This window comes from Gobius niger (genome assembly GCF_951799975.1).
Source record: "Gobius niger genome assembly, chromosome: 6".
NCBI classification, from domain to species: Eukaryota; Metazoa; Chordata; class Actinopteri; order Gobiiformes; family Gobiidae; genus Gobius; species Gobius niger.
Window position 1 is genome coordinate 28,213,729 of NC_136857.1, and position 18,865 is coordinate 28,232,593.

General features: G+C 41.3%; 1 protein-coding gene across 1 annotated transcript in view; it reads left to right on the forward strand.

Moving 5' to 3' along the window:
* LOC306964180 (nucleolar protein 4-like) overlaps positions 1-18,865 on the forward strand; it is a 251,440-nt gene that overhangs the window by 154,651 nt on the left and 77,924 nt on the right. Inside the window, exon 5 of the mRNA XM_079558126.1 lies at positions 16,773-16,941. Coding sequence (XP_079414252.1) covers positions 16,773-16,941 — 169 coding nt within the window. The remainder of the gene's footprint in view (positions 1-16,772; positions 16,942-18,865) is intronic.

The following is an 18,865-nucleotide window of genomic DNA, read 5'->3' on the forward strand; positions in this document are numbered from 1 at the left end:
TTTTTGAATGGGCTCAGTCCCTATTTGTCCCTCAATAGAAACTGATTTCAGTTTAAAGATGTCTTGTTCTGTTCGTCATAAGCTAATTGCTTTTGCTTTAGCTCTTTACGTTTCTCATCCACAAGTTTTGGATTTGGCTCATTGCTACAAGAAGGCACTATGTGGCCGTCCTCGCCACACCTAAAGCAGTACCCTGCACGTGGACGTTTCACAGGTTTGTTCTCAGATAAGTAAGTTGGGTTGGGATTGTCTGAGGTTTTGGTTTTAGGTTTAATTTTTTTATTGGGTTTAGAGGATGACTGGCTGGAGGTGTTGGACAAAGAGGCCTTTAGGGAAGCCATTTGGGCTTGTAGCTTGGCAAGTTGTTTCTCTAGTTTCTGTGTATCGTTGGTTGAATGCGACTTTTCATTATTAGTAGTAGCTGTGTCTGTTTCATCACCAGCCCATTGGTTGTATTGTTCATCAACTGACAGTGCGTTTGTTTGAGCTTTAGTTTTGAAACTGCCAAAATGTTGTTTCATTCGGCTAGACTTAGCTGTTTGCCGATCTTCTTCAACACGGAGCATTAGAAGTAACTCGGCGAACAAGGGCGGTTTGCTTTTCTTCTGCTCAAGCTGAAGGCTGGTAATGATACTGTTGTTCCAACAGCCTCGGCAAAACTGTTTTAGAAGCTGTCGGTTTGAGTCGTTTGCTTGCATTCCTCCTCTTTTGATAACTTTGTTGAGAGCTATCTGTAAACGCTGTAAGTATTCTGAACACTTTTCACCTGGATTCTGATTGGTATTCAAAAACTTTGCAAAAAGTTCATCTCCGTCATCAACTGTATCATATGCAGAGTCTAACAGACTAAGATAGTCATGAGGAGTTGCATTTGTTCCCAAGTGCTTTACCATGTTTAGAGCTGGTGGAGCAAGACTTTCAAGAATTTTCCGGACTTTGTGCTGATCAGAGGCGTTTGGATCAGAGAGGAAAAACTCGATGTTACTGCGCCATGTGTCGTAATCGGATTCAGGGTAGGAACTTGGTGTTTTTCCTGAGAAGGTTCGAAGTTTGACATGACCGTGTGAAGGTAGGTTGCTGTTTCTTATTACATGCTCAACCACAACCTTTTGGATTTCAGGGGTAGTAAGCTGTTCAGCATTTAGAACTACAGTTTGTTTCCTAGGTGATGCCACTTCTTCAGTAACTGATTGAAAATCGATTAGATTACCACTCGTTGTGGAGTCATTGGTGTTATGTTCAACTAAAACCTCACCAGAGGGCTGAGGTTCCTGGTGTGAAACAGGCATATCTGCAACTTCAAGCACTGGGGCTGCTTTCTGTATACGTGCAAGCTCATCGATCAAAATCTTTTCGAAATCGACACCAACGAGTTTAGCTACACCTTGGAGTTCAGTTAGATAAGCATTAGTGATGCTTGAGCCCCTATCAGAAGCGTACAGATCAGATAGCAGCTGAACCTTGTGGACAACTTTGGGATCACTGCTAGGCCTGTCACAAGGTAAAGTGTCTTGTAAAAACGTGACGGATTCACCTGATTTGAATTCCACAATGGCAGAATCTTTAAACTGTGGTTCTTCACTGGTTACTTTAATGACACGTTCAATAGCACCAACCGTACCTAAATGCTCAATAATTTCGTTGTCAAGTTCATCACCAGTTATAGGTTTGACTAAAACTGAGTTAGGTACTTTAACGTTTTGAGACTCAATGACATCCATTTTCAGTGTTTTGTACCTTTAAAAGGCTGTTTTCAAAGGTAGAGCAATAAAACAAGTTGTTCAGTGTGATCTTAATTGTTTAGAGTTCTTAATTCTCCTGGCTGGCTGGCTCGCCAAGTTTGTGTAGCGCCCTTAGAGTGGACCAGTATGAGAAGCACTAACATCTGCTAGGTACGTCCAAGAGAGAGATTGGAATGATTTGCCAAGATTTAAGAAAAGATGAACAACCTGTGGTTTATTGCTCAACCAGTATGGCAACCACATTAACAGATACACTGTGTATACAATAAAATAAAACAAAGAAAAGAAAATAGAGCTCTTTCCCCCAAAAAAGATGTAAAGTTCAGTTTGTTTGGTTCTAAGGTTTGGTTGCAACGTTGCTACCCGGGTAGTGTTGTGACCAATGTTTCAGTCTTATCTCAATCCAATGGATAGGGTCCAGTCTCGGTTCTTCTGCAGCGGAATGCGTCTGGCTGGCCACACCATCACACTCGCCTGCATGGATCATGGGCTGGGCTCGCCATCACTTTTCAGGGCTCACTATCAAACCAGTCTACACAAAGTGCAGAAAGTAAATTAATTTCAGTTCTTTTCCCTACGAGACCTCATTCGATGTTCTCCAATAAAAGTCATTTCAATTCTTTACACAATTGCTAAGGACAACTGCATTAAATTTCTCTAGATTTTAGCTTAGTCAGCCAATAAAGAATTACCACATTTGTAGTAGTAACACATAACAATGATGAAATTACATTTAAACACATGAACCTCTTTTAAAATAAAACATTCAAATTGTCAGCATTGCTTATTTATCATATCCTTTTAACTTGTATTTTTAATGTATTTATCAAAACTAATGAACTGACCTTTTAAATCAAAGTTGTACAATGTTTGCCATTCTTAAATATGCAGTATTGATATCAAATACAACATTTTGCTCCGCTAAGAGCATGTGCTTTTGTAATGTAGTGCTAACACTGGCCAAGAAAACCATGACCACGTTAGCCATTAGCAACAACAGCTAGCATTAGCCGCTTAGCATTTTCTATTACATTCCGATAAATTGCAATGATACATGTGTACCAAAGCAGGTAAAACATTGGGCTTACTTCATAAAACACCCGACTGGTTTTTTATACGAAATATCTGGTTTCAGTGTTCTCAATTTATCTAACTGAGTACACATTAGCCTCAAGCTAAACATGAGCACTCACCGGGGTTTTCTTCATAGATTTTTCAAAGGAGTCACTTCTGCAGCACACAGACTTGTACCTTTAGCCTGTTTACAGTACAGTATAAGTAATTAGAATCATAATAATCATATTTAGTTGCTATTTTTAGTACTTACTCGCTCCGTTCGATCAGACACACGAGGAGCGTGCTTCGAGTGAAGTGACAATGACCGCATGGGTGAGACTTAAGTTATTTGAGGCGCTGTGGCACACTCTAGTGGACAACTAGTGCAATTGCAGCTTAGATAACGTGTACTGGTCTAGTAGCCCATTGTTTCATGTGGGTTACACTTGTATTTCAATTTTATTTATTGGGGGAAATTCTACGCGAGTGGCTTTAAGTAGCAGTTTAATCTCATACTTGTACTTGTAAATCTGTATGTCCTGTATCTGCACTTTAAAGGTGCATCATGCAACTTTTTATGCGGGCAGAAAAAAAAATTATGTTGCATATTTGACCTTTCTCTGACCCAGTGGCTGTATGTGTCGTTAGCATGGCGCCTTTACTTTCCTGGTGTTTGTATACGTGACCATGGAGATGGTTCCATCAGCAGTGAAAACCTACCAGAAACCCTAAAAACAACTGATCCTGGAGAGTCCTAGAGGCCACCGTGATGTAAAGTAAATCTGCCATGACACCCGCCCTTACTGCCATTGGGTAATTTAAAGGTACACTGCGTAACATTTTGGACTATACTGTTGCCATCAGTACAAAACATGCTCCTAATGACCAGCTCGACAGAAAATGCTATTACTGCAGTGAGAAATCAAAGAATGGATTTGGATGGGAACCTAGCCTGTTAAAATCTCAATTTCTGCTGACTTTAGTCGACATCTCCATGGAAACGAGCTGGAGACGTCCCCACTCCCGGTAAAGTTACGTCATGTCTTAGAAGAGCTGAGCCGCTCACAGCAAAATCACATGTAAGCATTTCAATTTTATTTTTTTGGGTAAAATTCTGCGCGGTTTGGCTTTATGGTCAATCACGCCCAAATATAAATTTGTGTTTTTTTGCATTCAAAGTAACAAAATGCACCTTTAAGAGTACTTTGCAGTAAGAAAAATGCAATCGCTGCAATTATTTAGGTGATGCGTAAAACTAAATAATAATGCTGTTGTAGCCTCTTGAAGTGAGAGGTGAAATATGCTCAACACTAAAACAACCCAGGAAAGATGCCTGAGAACCTTCGTCTACTAGTGCACCCTGTACAGTCATGCCGACCATTCAGTTTCCTTTTTACTCTGATTATGCACGAGAGACTGTTTTGATGTCGCCAGTGTCCAGTTGTGTTGTGAAACAGGGAGGGGGCACAGGCTGAGTGGGCGCCTGGAGGAGGAGGAGGAGGAGATGGGCAAAGGGGAAGGGTGTGAATGACGGACAGCCTTCCTACTCTCCGTTCCGGTGGCTAACGCGATTAGCTTAGCCGTGGCGTGGCGACAGATCCGGCAGCGCAATGTCCCCGGGAAACACACAGGGCAATTCATACATTTTAGTCAGAACAGAGACAGGAACGAGGCCATGTTGTATTACTTTATCATCTCTGCGCTTTGAAAGAGAAAGGAGAGACATACTATTATTTTACCATCTTTAACTTAAAACATAACGTTAACACTGGTGTTGTTATTTGTGTTTCACTTTCTGTTGAAGCATTGGCCTGGCGAAGCATTCTGAAATGATCAGTTAGCAGCATGGCTATTGTCAACATGATGCTAGCAAATATTGATGTTTTGCAGTAGAGCCACACAATGTTGTACAAATGTCCCACATGCTGTGATTTTTTCATTTCATTTAAACAAGTGCACATTTTCAACACATCCTCAAACCAAGAACACGGAAATATGAACTACCAAACTCATTTTCCAGTTTGTATTGACGGTATTGACGGTGTTTTTGTGCGGCGTTTCTCTTTTCATCTCTCTCGCTCCAGCTGACAGGCAGGCTGCATTCTGTGACTGGATTGAAATCAACGAAAAGATGTGCTTCAGAAAAACCGTGACCTTATCCTAGTCTGACACATTCCGCTGCCAACTTCATATCCCACTTTCACACATACTGTATTTCCGAAAGGTTGGTTTCATAACTCTAATGATGAATGTGGTTTACAAGCGCGCATTTGACATAGGACTCCCTCCCACGCACTACGAGCAGTTTGGAATGTTGTATTTTAGTTTCTTGGTTATTTCGCAGGAATGGTCAAGGCTGTTTGCTGTAGTCGCACTGCAGTGAAATTTGGAACAGAGAATCCTGACATGATGAGGAATGTTGCAATGTAACATAATAGGGGTTTGTGTGATTCGGATTTCAAGGATCAGATCTTTTATTTGCAAACATCTCCGAAAAAATTGCGTTCACCATGACACATTCTCTTTGCAAACTGTGTTGCTTTGGCACTGTGACATTGGATTACTGTCTCAATTGTAAATAGTAAACAAAAAAAAAAACAAGCCCATTTTCTCCATTTTGGTATTACCCAAGTTTAAAAGCTTCTTGAAAAAAAGCATCAATACAGCGTGAGGCATGTATCTTTTTAAATGAGATGCAGAGCGTTGAATTAGTGTGCGCGGTTAGAATCGCGGTGAATAAAAAGTTTGACTTGTGTGCGGCACTTTGGACTGTTGGTGGCAGACAATTATACATTTGTGGCTTTACTGATTACAAAAAGGTCACATAAAACAATTAAATATGTTCTGCACGGTTCCAGTCGTCTAATCCAAATGTAGCTGAGTCCCTCGGTATTAACAAAGGTACTTGTAAGGTATATCGACCAAAATGTGTCCCTGTCCGTGGTGCTGAAAGAGCCTAAAACAGTCAGTGCTTGTTTTTTCTTGTCCCGAGCGTGGTTTGATTTTAATGGTGTCTGTAATGAGGCGTCCTCATCTGCATACAGATGAGCAGGGCCTCTGATGGATGGGGGCATAAATAGGATGTGGGCCCATTAGCACAACTCAATATCACACACTTACCTTTGTCCACAGTCCGCGCCTGTTTCTGCCTCATAGAGATGCACGCACACAAGGCCTCTTCGCTGCACTCATGCTGGTTTGGGCTTTTCGTTTGCTATGAATGAACTAGTCATTTTTCTTGCACAAGGTCACAGTGTACAATGTGTTGGTGTATAGGCCAAGGACAGTGGTTCTCAACTGCAGGGTCCTTGGATCATTAACCTCCAATGTTACAGCTCCTACAGACTCCAAACTTTCCATTTTTTTTGTTACTCTGGAATTAGTTTTGTAGCATATCAACAAAACTATAAATTTAAGCCTGGCTCCATCCTTTATAAGGGGTTTCATTGCTGAAAATATTGGCAATTTTGGCCATTTTCTTCAACAGAAAATGGAAACTGGGGTAATTCAGATAAGGGGAATTCTCCTAGCCTCGACAGCGGTTTTTCTCCTAATTGTCTTAATCTTTTAGCTGCATGAAGTGTGGGCCAAGGGAGGCGCAAGGCTATAAAATGCACCGAACCATGAATAATTTAGACCCTCTTCCCCTCCGTGTCTGCGAGGAGGGACCGATGTTTAAAGTTTCATCAATAGAGCAAAAAGGAACGCTTGTCAAACAACACCAAATGTCCATTACCCTGAAAACAAAAACATTTTCCTTCTTTGACGCAAGTTTGGGGCTAAATTCAACCACATGAGGGTTTCTGTTCTGTCGCGCAGACACCGGCAATCAAAGCCCAGGCCCCATTGGAACAGATTGAAGCTCTCAGAAAATAGAAACGTGTGGAGAAATGTGTTTTTTGATGTTGTAAGTGGCTTCAAATTACAGCTTGTGGAAAAGAGAGCGATGGAAAGAGGAGCTGGCGGTGATGGCTGAGAGCTGAGGGGGAAAAAAACAATAAAATGTATTTTTTTTGGTCATTGGTTATTTTATATACTGTTTTTGTGTTTCTGAAGCTGCAAAGTTGTTTTTCATATCACTCGTTTAAACGCATTTGTGCTTTCGACAGTGAATTCTGAAGTATTTTATACGGCAAATGACTTTGGTACCTTCACTTAAGTCCCACATCGCCAGAGATGGTACTTTTACGTCAAGTTTCAAAACATTTTACAAAGATGGTTTGAAGATTCCAAGCCAAAATAAAGGCCTGGGGCACGGGTTAAAACTCTGCTAAACACTGAGGTGGATTTTTCCCTGCATTGACTAATCCACCATATACACGTTATGTGGCCCTCAGTGAAAAAAGACACCCCTGACTTTAGTAAAAGTTTAACTAAGCAACTTTTACTTTTATTGGAGTAATATTTGGCCTATATTACCTGTACCTTACCTTACCTTATACTCAAGTAATGAAATCAAGTACCTTAATCACCAGTGATCTCGGAGACCAAAGGTTATTTTCTGATTTTGTCCCTGTTCAGTTCAGTTTGTACTCCCAGATCCCTCAGTTGTGCACTGGTATGTGCAGAAAGTAGAGATGCACTGATCTAGCTTTTTTACTTCCAATACCGATACAGAGGGTTTGAGTATATCTGATATTAACCGATACCAAGGATCCGTATCATGCTATTTTAGCCATTCCAAAGTAAAGTATAGGCATTTATATGATATATTGTGCCTCTGCCACTATGGAGCACTCATTTTTTTGATAAATATAAGTATTTCCTGATGCAGCTTTTGAATCACCGCAAAAAGTGAAGTCACTTTCCAATGCAGTTAAAAGGAGTTGACATTTGCAACACAGCTTTGTAAATTGCTAACACACACAAGCTAACACGTGCTTTGACTCACCGCTCGGGCCGCTCCATCTTTGGTTCTGGCAAAGGTTCACCGAACATCCATCAGTGAAGTGACGGTCACAGAAAAACACTATTTTGGCTGATAGTCACTGAATCTCGGAAAGAGATTCCAACTGCTGGCGAGTGGCCTCTTCTTTGAATAAAGTCCTGTCCTCTTAACGCGCTTTTCTCTGTGACATTATCGTTAGGTAAGAAAAAAGAACCGGTGTCCAGAGTAGGTCAGAAAGAGCTCCTTATTCACAGCTTTTGGTGCAAACATGACATCTGTTCAGACGCACCGTTTGTTTTCCCTGCAGGCGCAGCGCGGACGTGTCGGGCACTTCCCTTTTTTCTTTCTTTTCTTAGAATGAAAACGCTGTTTTACAAATTAAAATCAGGCCCTAAATCATTACATTATGGTTTTCGGGCTCTTCCTGTTTGACACTATGTGTCACAACTCGGTCGTTTTCCAGCAGAGGGTGGAGCAGCTGCTCAGAGAAGAGGATTCAGGTGAATTGCTGAAAACTGTGTGAATGAAGCCAATAACCACTCAGGGGGAAAAGGAAATAGCATAACAACATGGTTAAAAGCTCCAAAAAGTTGATTTTGCATGATATAGGACCTTTAAAAGTATTTGCCGTGAGTGTAAAAGTCTTTTCTCCATTGTGAGATCAATATGATCTCATTTTTGTCATCAGTTAGCGGCTATCTATTAATAAACTCTAATGGAAAAACATTAAACAACAATAACTATAGACTTTTCTACACTAAACATATGACCGGCTATTTAGGTTACATTAGTATGAACAACTCACATAAATTGATACAACAACTTGTGCATTACAAATACGTTGCCTCACTTATTTTTTATCAACATATCATAAACTAAAACATTGGTCCACGGACTGCTGTGGCCGCTTTTATTTTATTAGATGACTTTGGATGATCCAATCCTACTGTCTGTCCCATCCGTGAATAGTTGCCGTTAGCATTAGCATGCTGCCGCTAGCTTTAGCATACTGTGGCTATCTGTGGCATTTTGCACGTTGTTCAAAATATATTTGCGGACTGCTGCAGTAGATTCCCTCCATTGAACTTTGGGGCGAGGGCCTGAACAGGTAAAGATGAACCAAATACATATGCTGAGGTGGATAGAAGAAGATGGGCCGTCTTCTATATAGTATCGTGTGAATAGTTACATAAGCACACTTTTTATCATTTCTGAAACCAGTTTTGCTTCCCGTGTGTAAATCAATCTCCAAATCAATCCCTCGTCACCCTGAGAGTGTCCGCCTGGCTCTGACACAAGAGTGCGTGTGTTCACTTAGCACCGTGTAAGCGTATCCGCGTCTCTCTCTCTCTCTCTCTGCTGTTTATCGGGGAGCAGCTCGTTAGCCGCTGCCTATGCCTCCGTCTCCGCCGCTGAAAGGAAAGGTCAAAGTTCATCCGGACACGTTGTTCATTACGACTCCTACTCACCGGGAACAAAACGGAGAGGGCTTGGAGATGATGCGGTCTGGCGTTCAAAAGAACAGTACGAGAAACAAATAGGGCATCAAGCCTGAAGAATACTGTTAGATTACAGGATAGTTAGGAAATTTTGATATGGATCATGACTCATCTAGGGCTGGAAAATTTGTTAATGGCAGTGTACGTAACACAAGGCAATCAGCAACAGTGGACTGATGGCTGTGCACGGACTTATAATGTGCATTACAAAACTTCAGGGCCCACTTTCTCAAAATAGGCAAGGCAGTCATAGCTCCTACAGACTCCAAACTTTCCAGTGTTGGAGTTTTCCTCTTTATGTCTAATTCCTGACAGATTAATGTAGTTTTCAACCTAAAAAATGCAGATGAAACTTGACCCTTTGCAGATTTTTTCACTCGTTCATCTGAACACATTTTTGTAGCTAATGTACCAACAAAATAAAACCATAAGTTTAAGATATTGGCAATTATCACCATTTTCATGCATTAAAACATAAAATGACTTATAATATATTTTATTCTCATATTTATATCACTAATCTACAGCAATCAACTGCAGTGTTCCGTCTTAAAGTTGCATTATGGAACTTTTTATGTGGAAAAAGAAGTCTTCAGTGCGTATTTAACCTTTCAGTGACCCTTGGTTGTGTGGGCGGTTAGCATAGCGCATTTGCTTCTCGTCACGGTGGCCTCTGTGATGCTCCAGGATCAATTGTTTTTGAGAGTTTCTGGTAGGTTTTCACTGCTGACGGAACCTCTCACCAGAAAACCGACAAAGCAATTGATCCTGGAGTTTTGTGGAGGCCGCCGTGATCCAAAGTAAAGGCGCCATGCTGACCACTCACACAGCCAATGGGTCACAAAGAGGTCAATTATACACAAATAGCAAGTGTTTTTCTTCAGAAAAAAGTTGCATAATGCAGCTTTAAGTTAAAATAAGAACACCTACCATCAGCATTGAAGTTTTTAGACACTTAGATGTAACAGTTTCTATATGTATTTGATATTAACTCTGCCTGAGGAATGAGCTGCTTTGTTAGATCGCTGTGGGGTCTAGATGTCGGATGCTACTTTGACGATGTTTTCAAGTAAAATTTACACACACAAAAAATGGAATGGGAACAGCAGACAACACTTTAAACATACTATATATCAGCAGCTTCGTGTTTAGTTCCTTTAGTTATTGTCTTTAACGTTTTCACAACAATTTGCCAATATACAGTATCATGCGGCCATTTTGGATATGTTTAAAATCTTCACTGAATCTTGAATGTAAAACCTTCATCGCAACCACAAAAGTATGTATCTTTCTGACATCGTGCTGAAAACTGTCATCCAAAATATGACTTGATGTCGATTGTCAGGCCTTGTTATCAAAGAATAAAGCCATCATTCCGTCTTGCAGCGGTGACGGCAGACCGGCTGTCAGCGCGGCATCTGTGCGCGGTGTAAACATGAAACGCTCGGCTTCCTCTGCGCCAGGAGAGAGGATTCCCCCGGGGGCCCCGCGCATCCGCGAGCTTTAAACGCCCCGTATTAGCGACTCTAAATGTTTGTTCAACAACGGCGCGGGGACAATTCGATGCAAATCCCCCAAAGACAGCAATTTCCTCATAAATTACTGTCACAAAGTCCAAACAACCAGGGAGTGTCTGTGTAGAGAAATTCAGGAAAAAGGAAGAAGCCGAATGTGGGGGAAATATCGAATTGGAAAAGACTTCAGACGGATTTTACTGCTGTAATGTGTTTTGCAGGTATTGGGCAGTAATCTAAAACACATCGTAATCACTGTCTTGCACTTCATTGCAACAAACATTCAGCCCAAAACATAACTCCACATGTTTTTGATGAGAGTACAACTTTGTAACATGGTAAATATCTCTGAAAACTCCTAAATACTCCCTTGAACATATTTTAACTGTGATAAGAATCGACTGGACGTCCCTTTATGTTGTCTTCAACCTGTGAGATGTTTCTGTGACGTCCCTGCAATGTCTCCTAGATCTGTCGGACACCAAAGAGGTCTCAAAGAGTCGTATGGAGTCTTTCATCCAAATGCTGATTTCGGCTTCCCTGCGACAAATTCCCGAATTGTGTCCTAGTTTTTAACCATAGCTATGATTTATCTCTCAAGTGGAGTCTTACTATTACATAATGTTGTTTTTTCCCCATGTATGTAGTGTATGAGTGAGTAGTTGAGTCAAAGGTGCAACCAGACTGTTCCACTTCTGTCAGTGCAACAGTCTGTTAGTCTATCCCTATAATAACTTCTGAGCATCTTGAAAAGCACTTTTTATCTGGACCATGATAAGACTAATGCTTTTTTATCACAACCCCGCTGTGTCCCCATTGAAAACACCTTCAGTCCCGCTCCCTGCTCTGGGCTAAAGTTGAGAAGGTGAAAGCCTGCAGGGGATTCCTCCGTTTCCATTTTAAGAAAAGAATCATTTCTGCCGGCAGCAGCAGTAACAGCGGCCCGGGCACGGGGCTGGCAGCACTGACCCATATCTGTCTATTAGAGCGGGAGTTTCCCCGGGCTCGTCACAGCGGATTAGCCTCCTCAGTGAGCAGCTCCAGCCGCACACACGGCCCAGCGCTGTGCACCGGGGCCGCCACAAGGAGCTACGTCAGTATTTCACTATGACATTGTTGAAGAGCTACAGCACAAAAACATCCAGGCACGTTAGTTATGAGTCCAATAAATCTAAACCCGCTGGATTCAAAGCTGACGTCTGGACGACAGGGTGAGCAGACTGTGCGCATTCATGAGTCCTCCTGTTCAACACGAGACGTTTAAGTTTTAGCTCTAATACTACTAACATTACTTTTCATGCATGCTTCGAGAATTTACTCAAAATACGAAGATTCTTTTTAAACTTTTATTATTGTATTACTATTGTAATTGAGAGTGTCCTAACCAGGTGTTGTACTGTTTGGTTTGGTAATCTCACTGAAAGAGAAGAAGCCATTAAACAAAGTGGTTTGGCTCTGTCAGCAGGACCATTGGCTGCACTTTTCCGTTCTTGGAGGCCACACATAAAGCTAGACTTTTAAATCGAGCTTTACAAATTGTTAATGAAGCCTCAGGCCACCCGGCTATGGCCATTTGTGAAATGCTTCCTTCATTGAAAAGGTATCGCTCTAAGCACCATTCAGACAGTTTCCTTCCTCAAGCTGTGATGACTTTAAATGAAACACTTTAAATTTGTGTATGGATTTTGTACAGTATTTTTACTTTTTTCCAACGTGTTTTTTAATGCTGCAAATGGACAATAAACTGAACTGAACTTACATTCAACAAACTGATGGCGCCACAGAAAAACAGTGGTAAAAAAAAACTGTCACCTCCAATGTTTGCAACCGGCATATTATCTTTTCTCAGACCATGTTGTACAAATATTTTATGTATGCAGATTTTACTCTTTTCTTTTCTTAGTTTGGATATTCAGCCCCACTTTGCCTTTTATTTGGAGAGCAGAGAGCAGTCGAGTCGCTAATGAGGCTAAGCTACGCTACATGAGCGTAGACATGTTTGAATAAGCACGTTTTCTAAAGAAAAGTGGTGGACAGTGAATTCCTGGTAGACGATTCTTACTTTGTTAAGAACTTAATTCAGGATGTTTATACTTCAGCTAATGGCTCACGCTAATTTTGCGTGTAACTTTTAAAATTGTGTGGCAAATATGAACAAATCTGCCTTTAAGGATTGTCTTCTTTATAGTTTAAACTGTACTTGATCATTTAGTTTTATTGAGTTTATTATTGTATGTTAGCATTTAGCCTCATGGAAAACTCTCCTACGTTTATAGACATAGACTCTTTACATCCCAGATCAAGTATTTAACACACAGCATGTACAGTGGAGAAAAAAAGTATTTGGCCAAAATCCAATAGAAAGTCTATGGGGAACTGACCAAATACTTTTTTCCCCCACTGTAACTCACTGTCCACCAAGGAATCTTTAGAAAATATGACTATTTGAACGGGTCTAAGCTAAACTTTAAAAGGAAAGGAACAGGAAGTACGGGCACTCACAACTTCAGATTAGCGGAACTAGCGTAGCCACATCGTACACTGCAAAATTATCCCTACTTTGAGTAACTTATAATATGTCCATGAGACAGTTTTTTTTTGTTTTTTTTACACTTGAATTAAGAAAAAATGTTTCATGGCTCTCAAAGTTAGATTAAGAAATGCAAATTTTTGTTAAAAATTAGATTGTTGTTTACACGTTGGACAGACAACTTTATACATGACTCAACTTTTGTAGTAACTGTTGTCCAGGCCACAGTGCACACATTTTGCTTGTCTGGTTTCTGGACATTTATTTTACAGACATTTACGAAAATATTGTCCTTTTCAATGCACTGCTAACTCAATTATCCACTCTATCCACAAAGTCACATTATAGATTCACATTTCTGAATCCAATCTAAAGCGTCTTCATCATTGTCAGACAGTGCGCTAATCAGCCTCTATCCCGCGGCCGCTAATTTCCCCGAGCTGCGGCAACGAATCCCGCCAATGATCAAATACGCCTTATTTTAATCTCTGCTTAATTCCTTTTCAATTAGCAGCCAGCGCTAGCCCGTATTCAATTAGCATACCATCCCAACGCTATAATCGCGGCGCTAACTGGATGCTGACGGAGATGATGTCCGTCCTTTTGTTCTATGTAGACGAAAATCTGTGAGAGTTTGGAGAGTGAAAAATGATACGATTAGGCTAATGCTTCAGAGGTCACGAAGAACAACGTAAGGGATTTCCATTCTAGGGCCAGTTACGGCGATTTGTAGCGGTTTGTCTGAAAAGACGGATTGTTTTTGTGCATTTCAATCACGTGAACTGCGAAATTATTACAAGAATCACACGTTTGTGGATCTCCAAACTACAGGGTGAGCAGTGTTTAGACAGAATAAGCAGAAAGTGACAACGGTAAATATGCTGTACTGTAAGTAACAAGCAGTTGTTTAGAAGTGTCCGAAAAATGAAGTCAACAACCGCCATGGATAGTAATGAAAAAGGTCCGCGTTGGAATTACTTTAAAGGTGTATTATTGAACTTTTTATGCAATATATATATATATAAGTTGCGTATTTGACCCAGTGGCAGCTTAAGTGGTTAGCTTGGCACCTCTGTAACACTCCAGGATCAATTGTTTTTGAGGATTCCTGGTAGGTTTTCTTGATGGAATCTACCAGGAACCCTAATAAAACAATTGATCCTGGCCTCGGGGATGGAAAGTAGAAGCACCATGCTAACCACCCCTACTGTTAACGTGTCATTTAACGGTCTAAGATGCTTTAATATATGTTTTTTTGTGTGTAAAAAGTTCCATAATGCACTTTTAAGTACATCTATAAAGGAGATACTTTTACTTAACTTTTACTTGAGTTAAGTTAAAGCTGCACTATGCAACTTTTTATGGGGGAAATAATTCATATTAGTTTGTATTTGAACTTTCAGTGACCCAGCGGCTGTATGGCTGGTTAACTTTGTGCCTTCGCTTTTCATCCTATGATGCTTCAGGGTCTATTTCATTTCAGGGTTACTGGTGGGTTTCTGGTGGGTTTCTGGTGGGTTTTCGGAATGTAATGCATATGTAATGATGGATACAGTTCAATCAGCAGTGAAAACCTTAAAAAACAATTGATCCTGGATCCTACATGCCATCGGGGTGGTAAGTAAAGGTGCTACTCTAACCACCATAGGAAATCCGCTGGGTCACTGAAAGGGCAAATATGTTTTATTATCAACATAGAACATAAAAAAGTTGCATAGTGCACCTTTAAGTATACTTAAATGATCCCTGTAGGGAAATTTGTTCTGCATTTGACCCATCCTCAGTGCCACTGGGGCGACCTGTAGGAGCAGTGGGCAGCCAGCATGGGCAATACTAGCCGTTCCTACATATTTGACAAACGTTACATAACAGAATCCCTGTCTTTCTCCTGTTAGTCCTCCACATCACGTCTCCAGTACCCAGCCTTCGTCGAACCCCTCTCACGACTCTTCCTCCCGGTGCGATGTTGTCTCCGCGTGTTTCCCGTCATGTTTGGGTTCACTCCGACGCAGCAGCTGTCACAGGGCGCTCCCGCTGAGGCTGGCCCTGACAAAGCGGTAGAAAGACAGATTAAAAGGGGCTTAACACGGTGGGCAAACAGGGCCGTGTTCACGCAGAGGTGCCGGCTAATTGCAGCGTAGGAGGATTTGCGACTTGTTCTACGCCGAGGTGTAAATATTGACTTTGCACCGACGTGATTCTAATCATCATTTTATTCTTTCACATTTAGGTTTAATAGAACAATGCGGACCCTTATTGTTAAGTAGGATGTGTTTTAGTTCTTTTTATGACTCTTTTGAATGATTCTTGATGTTGATGTCCCAACAATCCATATCCGTTGTGTTAATGTGAATGTGGAACAATGGATGCAAATTAGCCTGTCTATGAAAGAGCTTGTTTAAGTGCATGAGGTTCATACATATTCATTATAAACATGCACTGACCCAAACAAACAAATAATGGAGTAAGAGGGGTTATCTTAAAAAAGCTCTATTCAATAAATAAATGTAGACTTGTCAAAGCAGCTCAACTTCTGAAATGAAGCCAGCATGTTTTTGCTGTGTAAGGGGAAAGAAGCTGTTCAGAATCGGAGACATTTGCTTTGTAATTGTCTATAGTTCTAATAAGTACTATTTGCACCGGAGGAGGAGGGCTGGTTCATCTGCTGCAGACACATCCGTCTCCTTTAATAATGGCTTACACTTGAATTGTGTTACCTCGTTTCTCAAAGCTTTACACTGTAGTCATTCATTCTTTCACTCCACGCTCGGAGGTGGTAAGCTACTATTGCAGCCACAGCAGCACTTGGGGCTAACTGATGGAAGCGAGGCTGCCAATCTGCACTATCGGTCTGTCCCATCATCAACCACTCAGCTGAGCGGAGACAGTTTCTTTGTTTACAAAACCAACCACTTGGATCCTAAGCTGTGTTGCCTGTCAGCTGGTCATTAATCCCTTAGCCCCGATACTGACTGTTAAAGAGAGTGTAGGTTTTACTTTCTTCTTTTTCTTTTTTTTTTTTTACTAAATATAGAATAAACATGACCAGACTGTCCTCACATATGCATGCCACTTTCCAGGTGAGACATTTCTGTGAGACCTGTCACGACAACACATTTGAAGTTCGATATATTGATGCAGGAAAGTATCGCGATAAACGATGTTATTGACTCTAACGATACTCGATAATGTCTACTAAAATACCAAACAAGCTGCAATAAATATGAAATATAATGCAGCTCAATTTGCAAAACCCAAGAAAAAAGAGGGGGGAATGCTAATAAATGTAAAGACGATAAATTATCTGTTATTTATTGAACGGTAAGTCGATATAGTAATTATGGTGACAGCCCTAATAGGGACTCAAACGAGAGTATGTTTGTTTGTGATATCTGAAATGATGTGAAAGTCCACTTTTTGTTGTTGCTTCTCGTGACGTTGGCCCAATCAGATTGTTATTGCAATGCCTTTTCATAATCAACACAGCAGCCGCTCAGCATTGTCGCCCCGTCTCACGTCGCGTCTTCCCTCTGTGTCCTTCAGGATGACAGTTCAGTGAGCAGCGAGGAGGAGGAGGAGTCCGAGATGAGCGAGCCCACATGGCTGACGGCTGACCTGGGAGCGGCGTCCGACCTGAGCCCGGTCGGCCGAGGGGGGGACAGGATGAGGCCCGGCCCGCACCCCGCCGCGCTGCACGCCAAGGACGACGACGGTAAGGGGCCCCGAACCTGCACACCCGAGCTCTGAAGTTTCCCGCAGCGTGTTCTGGAGATGTTTGAATGCTGTACAGCAGAAGCAACAAACTCGACTCCTTTTCCAAAAGCTCAGAGGTGCTTTGTGTTGAGAAATGCTGCCTTTTACATTTTTTTTTCTTTTTCACCTCGTCAGTCTGGCAGTGGGAGCCTTTTGAACGCCCTCAGATGTGTTTTTGACTGTTGCCCGCGCAGAGACCTTTATTTGTCCTGTCCTTCAAGTTGCTGCGAGCGTTTTTCTCCATTTAGCCCTGACGCGAGCTGTCATTTTTTGTGTGCCTTTCTGCTTGTTACCTGCCAATCTCCCGTCTGCAAAGGCTGCTCTGCCCCCCTCCCTCCGCCTCTCGCTTTACTGAAAGGCTTCCCGTTGCGAGGAGCATTTACTTCGAAGACTCCGGTACAGTTTCATAATGGGATATAATAATTAGTGGCAGCTGTAACAAGTGTTTTTGATAGGATATCTGAATATAGTATATAATATCTTCATAAAGCAGCGGCGTGGTTGCAAAGCAGTAGTGCCCAGACACCGCTTATTCTCATCATTAACGGCAGAAGTAAGTGTCATGTTTGTGTAAATATGCTAATTAGTCATTATGTTGCATTCCTTGTGTTGCATTCACCGGCTGACCTCAGACGTCTCGTCTTACTGGCTCGAAGTGGCTTTATTTCGCACTTGTGATAAATGGAGAACTCCATGGAGCGCAACCTCAAGACACGCACTAGTTCCGGATGTAAAATGTCCCATTTGTTTCTTTAATGCGCTTGTCAAAACCGAGTGACCCGGTTTTGTTTAAAGTGGACATATCATGCAAATTCAAGACATTCGTGGAGTAACATTTCACTACATTCACACAGTTTTGAGTAATCCTTGGTTATTCGGGGTTCATTGAGCTGTTTCTTCTTCTACGGTGTCAGCGCTACATCTGTTCTTCCTGTATACAACTGCGTCATCGTTGAAACCCGAAACTGCTCAAAGTGTGTTTTTCCGGCTGAGCTCAAGCTGTAAACCACGCCGCAAATCAAAACTGAAGTTATTCCAAAAGCTGCCTGTCGAAGTCTTCACCAGCTATTGCGCCTGCTGTATTCTGTTGTTACTGTTTAATTCTTTCAGAGACATGATTTCAAATTATGAAATGTGAAATACAATACCATTATTATACTAATACTAAAATACTAATGCTGAGACACCGAAAAGTTATTTGTGTTTCCGAATTTTCCAATCCAACTTTATTTATATTGTACTTTCAAAACGACATAGTTGTGTTCTACATAGTGCAGAACAAGAAAAGAATAAGGTAAAAAGAATACAAGGAATACAAACAGGCAAACAAGATAAAACCACAAAAAATTCTAAAGTCAATTTAAAGCTACAGTGAACAGAAAGTGACTCAGCCTGTCGACGGTGCAAAGTCAGTGCATTCCACAATGTTGGGCCTGCAACTGGAAAAGCACGATCGCCTCAGTTTCCTTTGAGTCCTTGGGACTAACAAAGAGTGGTCTCCCAACCTGACTGTCCTGACCTTCTAACTTCATATTCAAGAAACGATTGCTATGACCAAATGTTTCGAGCCAAAGCTCTCTGTCCGTAGAGTTGCGTTGAAGAAAATGAAACGAAAAAGTAAAACGCCATGGGGGAGATGTCGTGCTGCGGCGTTTGTCGTTCAGTTGTTTGTGTTGACGGCATACGTTTAGGTGTGACGTCACACACTATAATAAACTACTTACGAGTCCATACTGTTGACAGTTCCATAGATAAACACAGCAAAAAACGCAAAATTATCTGAATATGAAATTAAAGCAGATGAAAAGCTAAAAATTGCTGTACACCTAATGTCATAAAAGACTGGAGCAAAAGTGATATTTCTTTTAGTCCTTTAGTCGGCT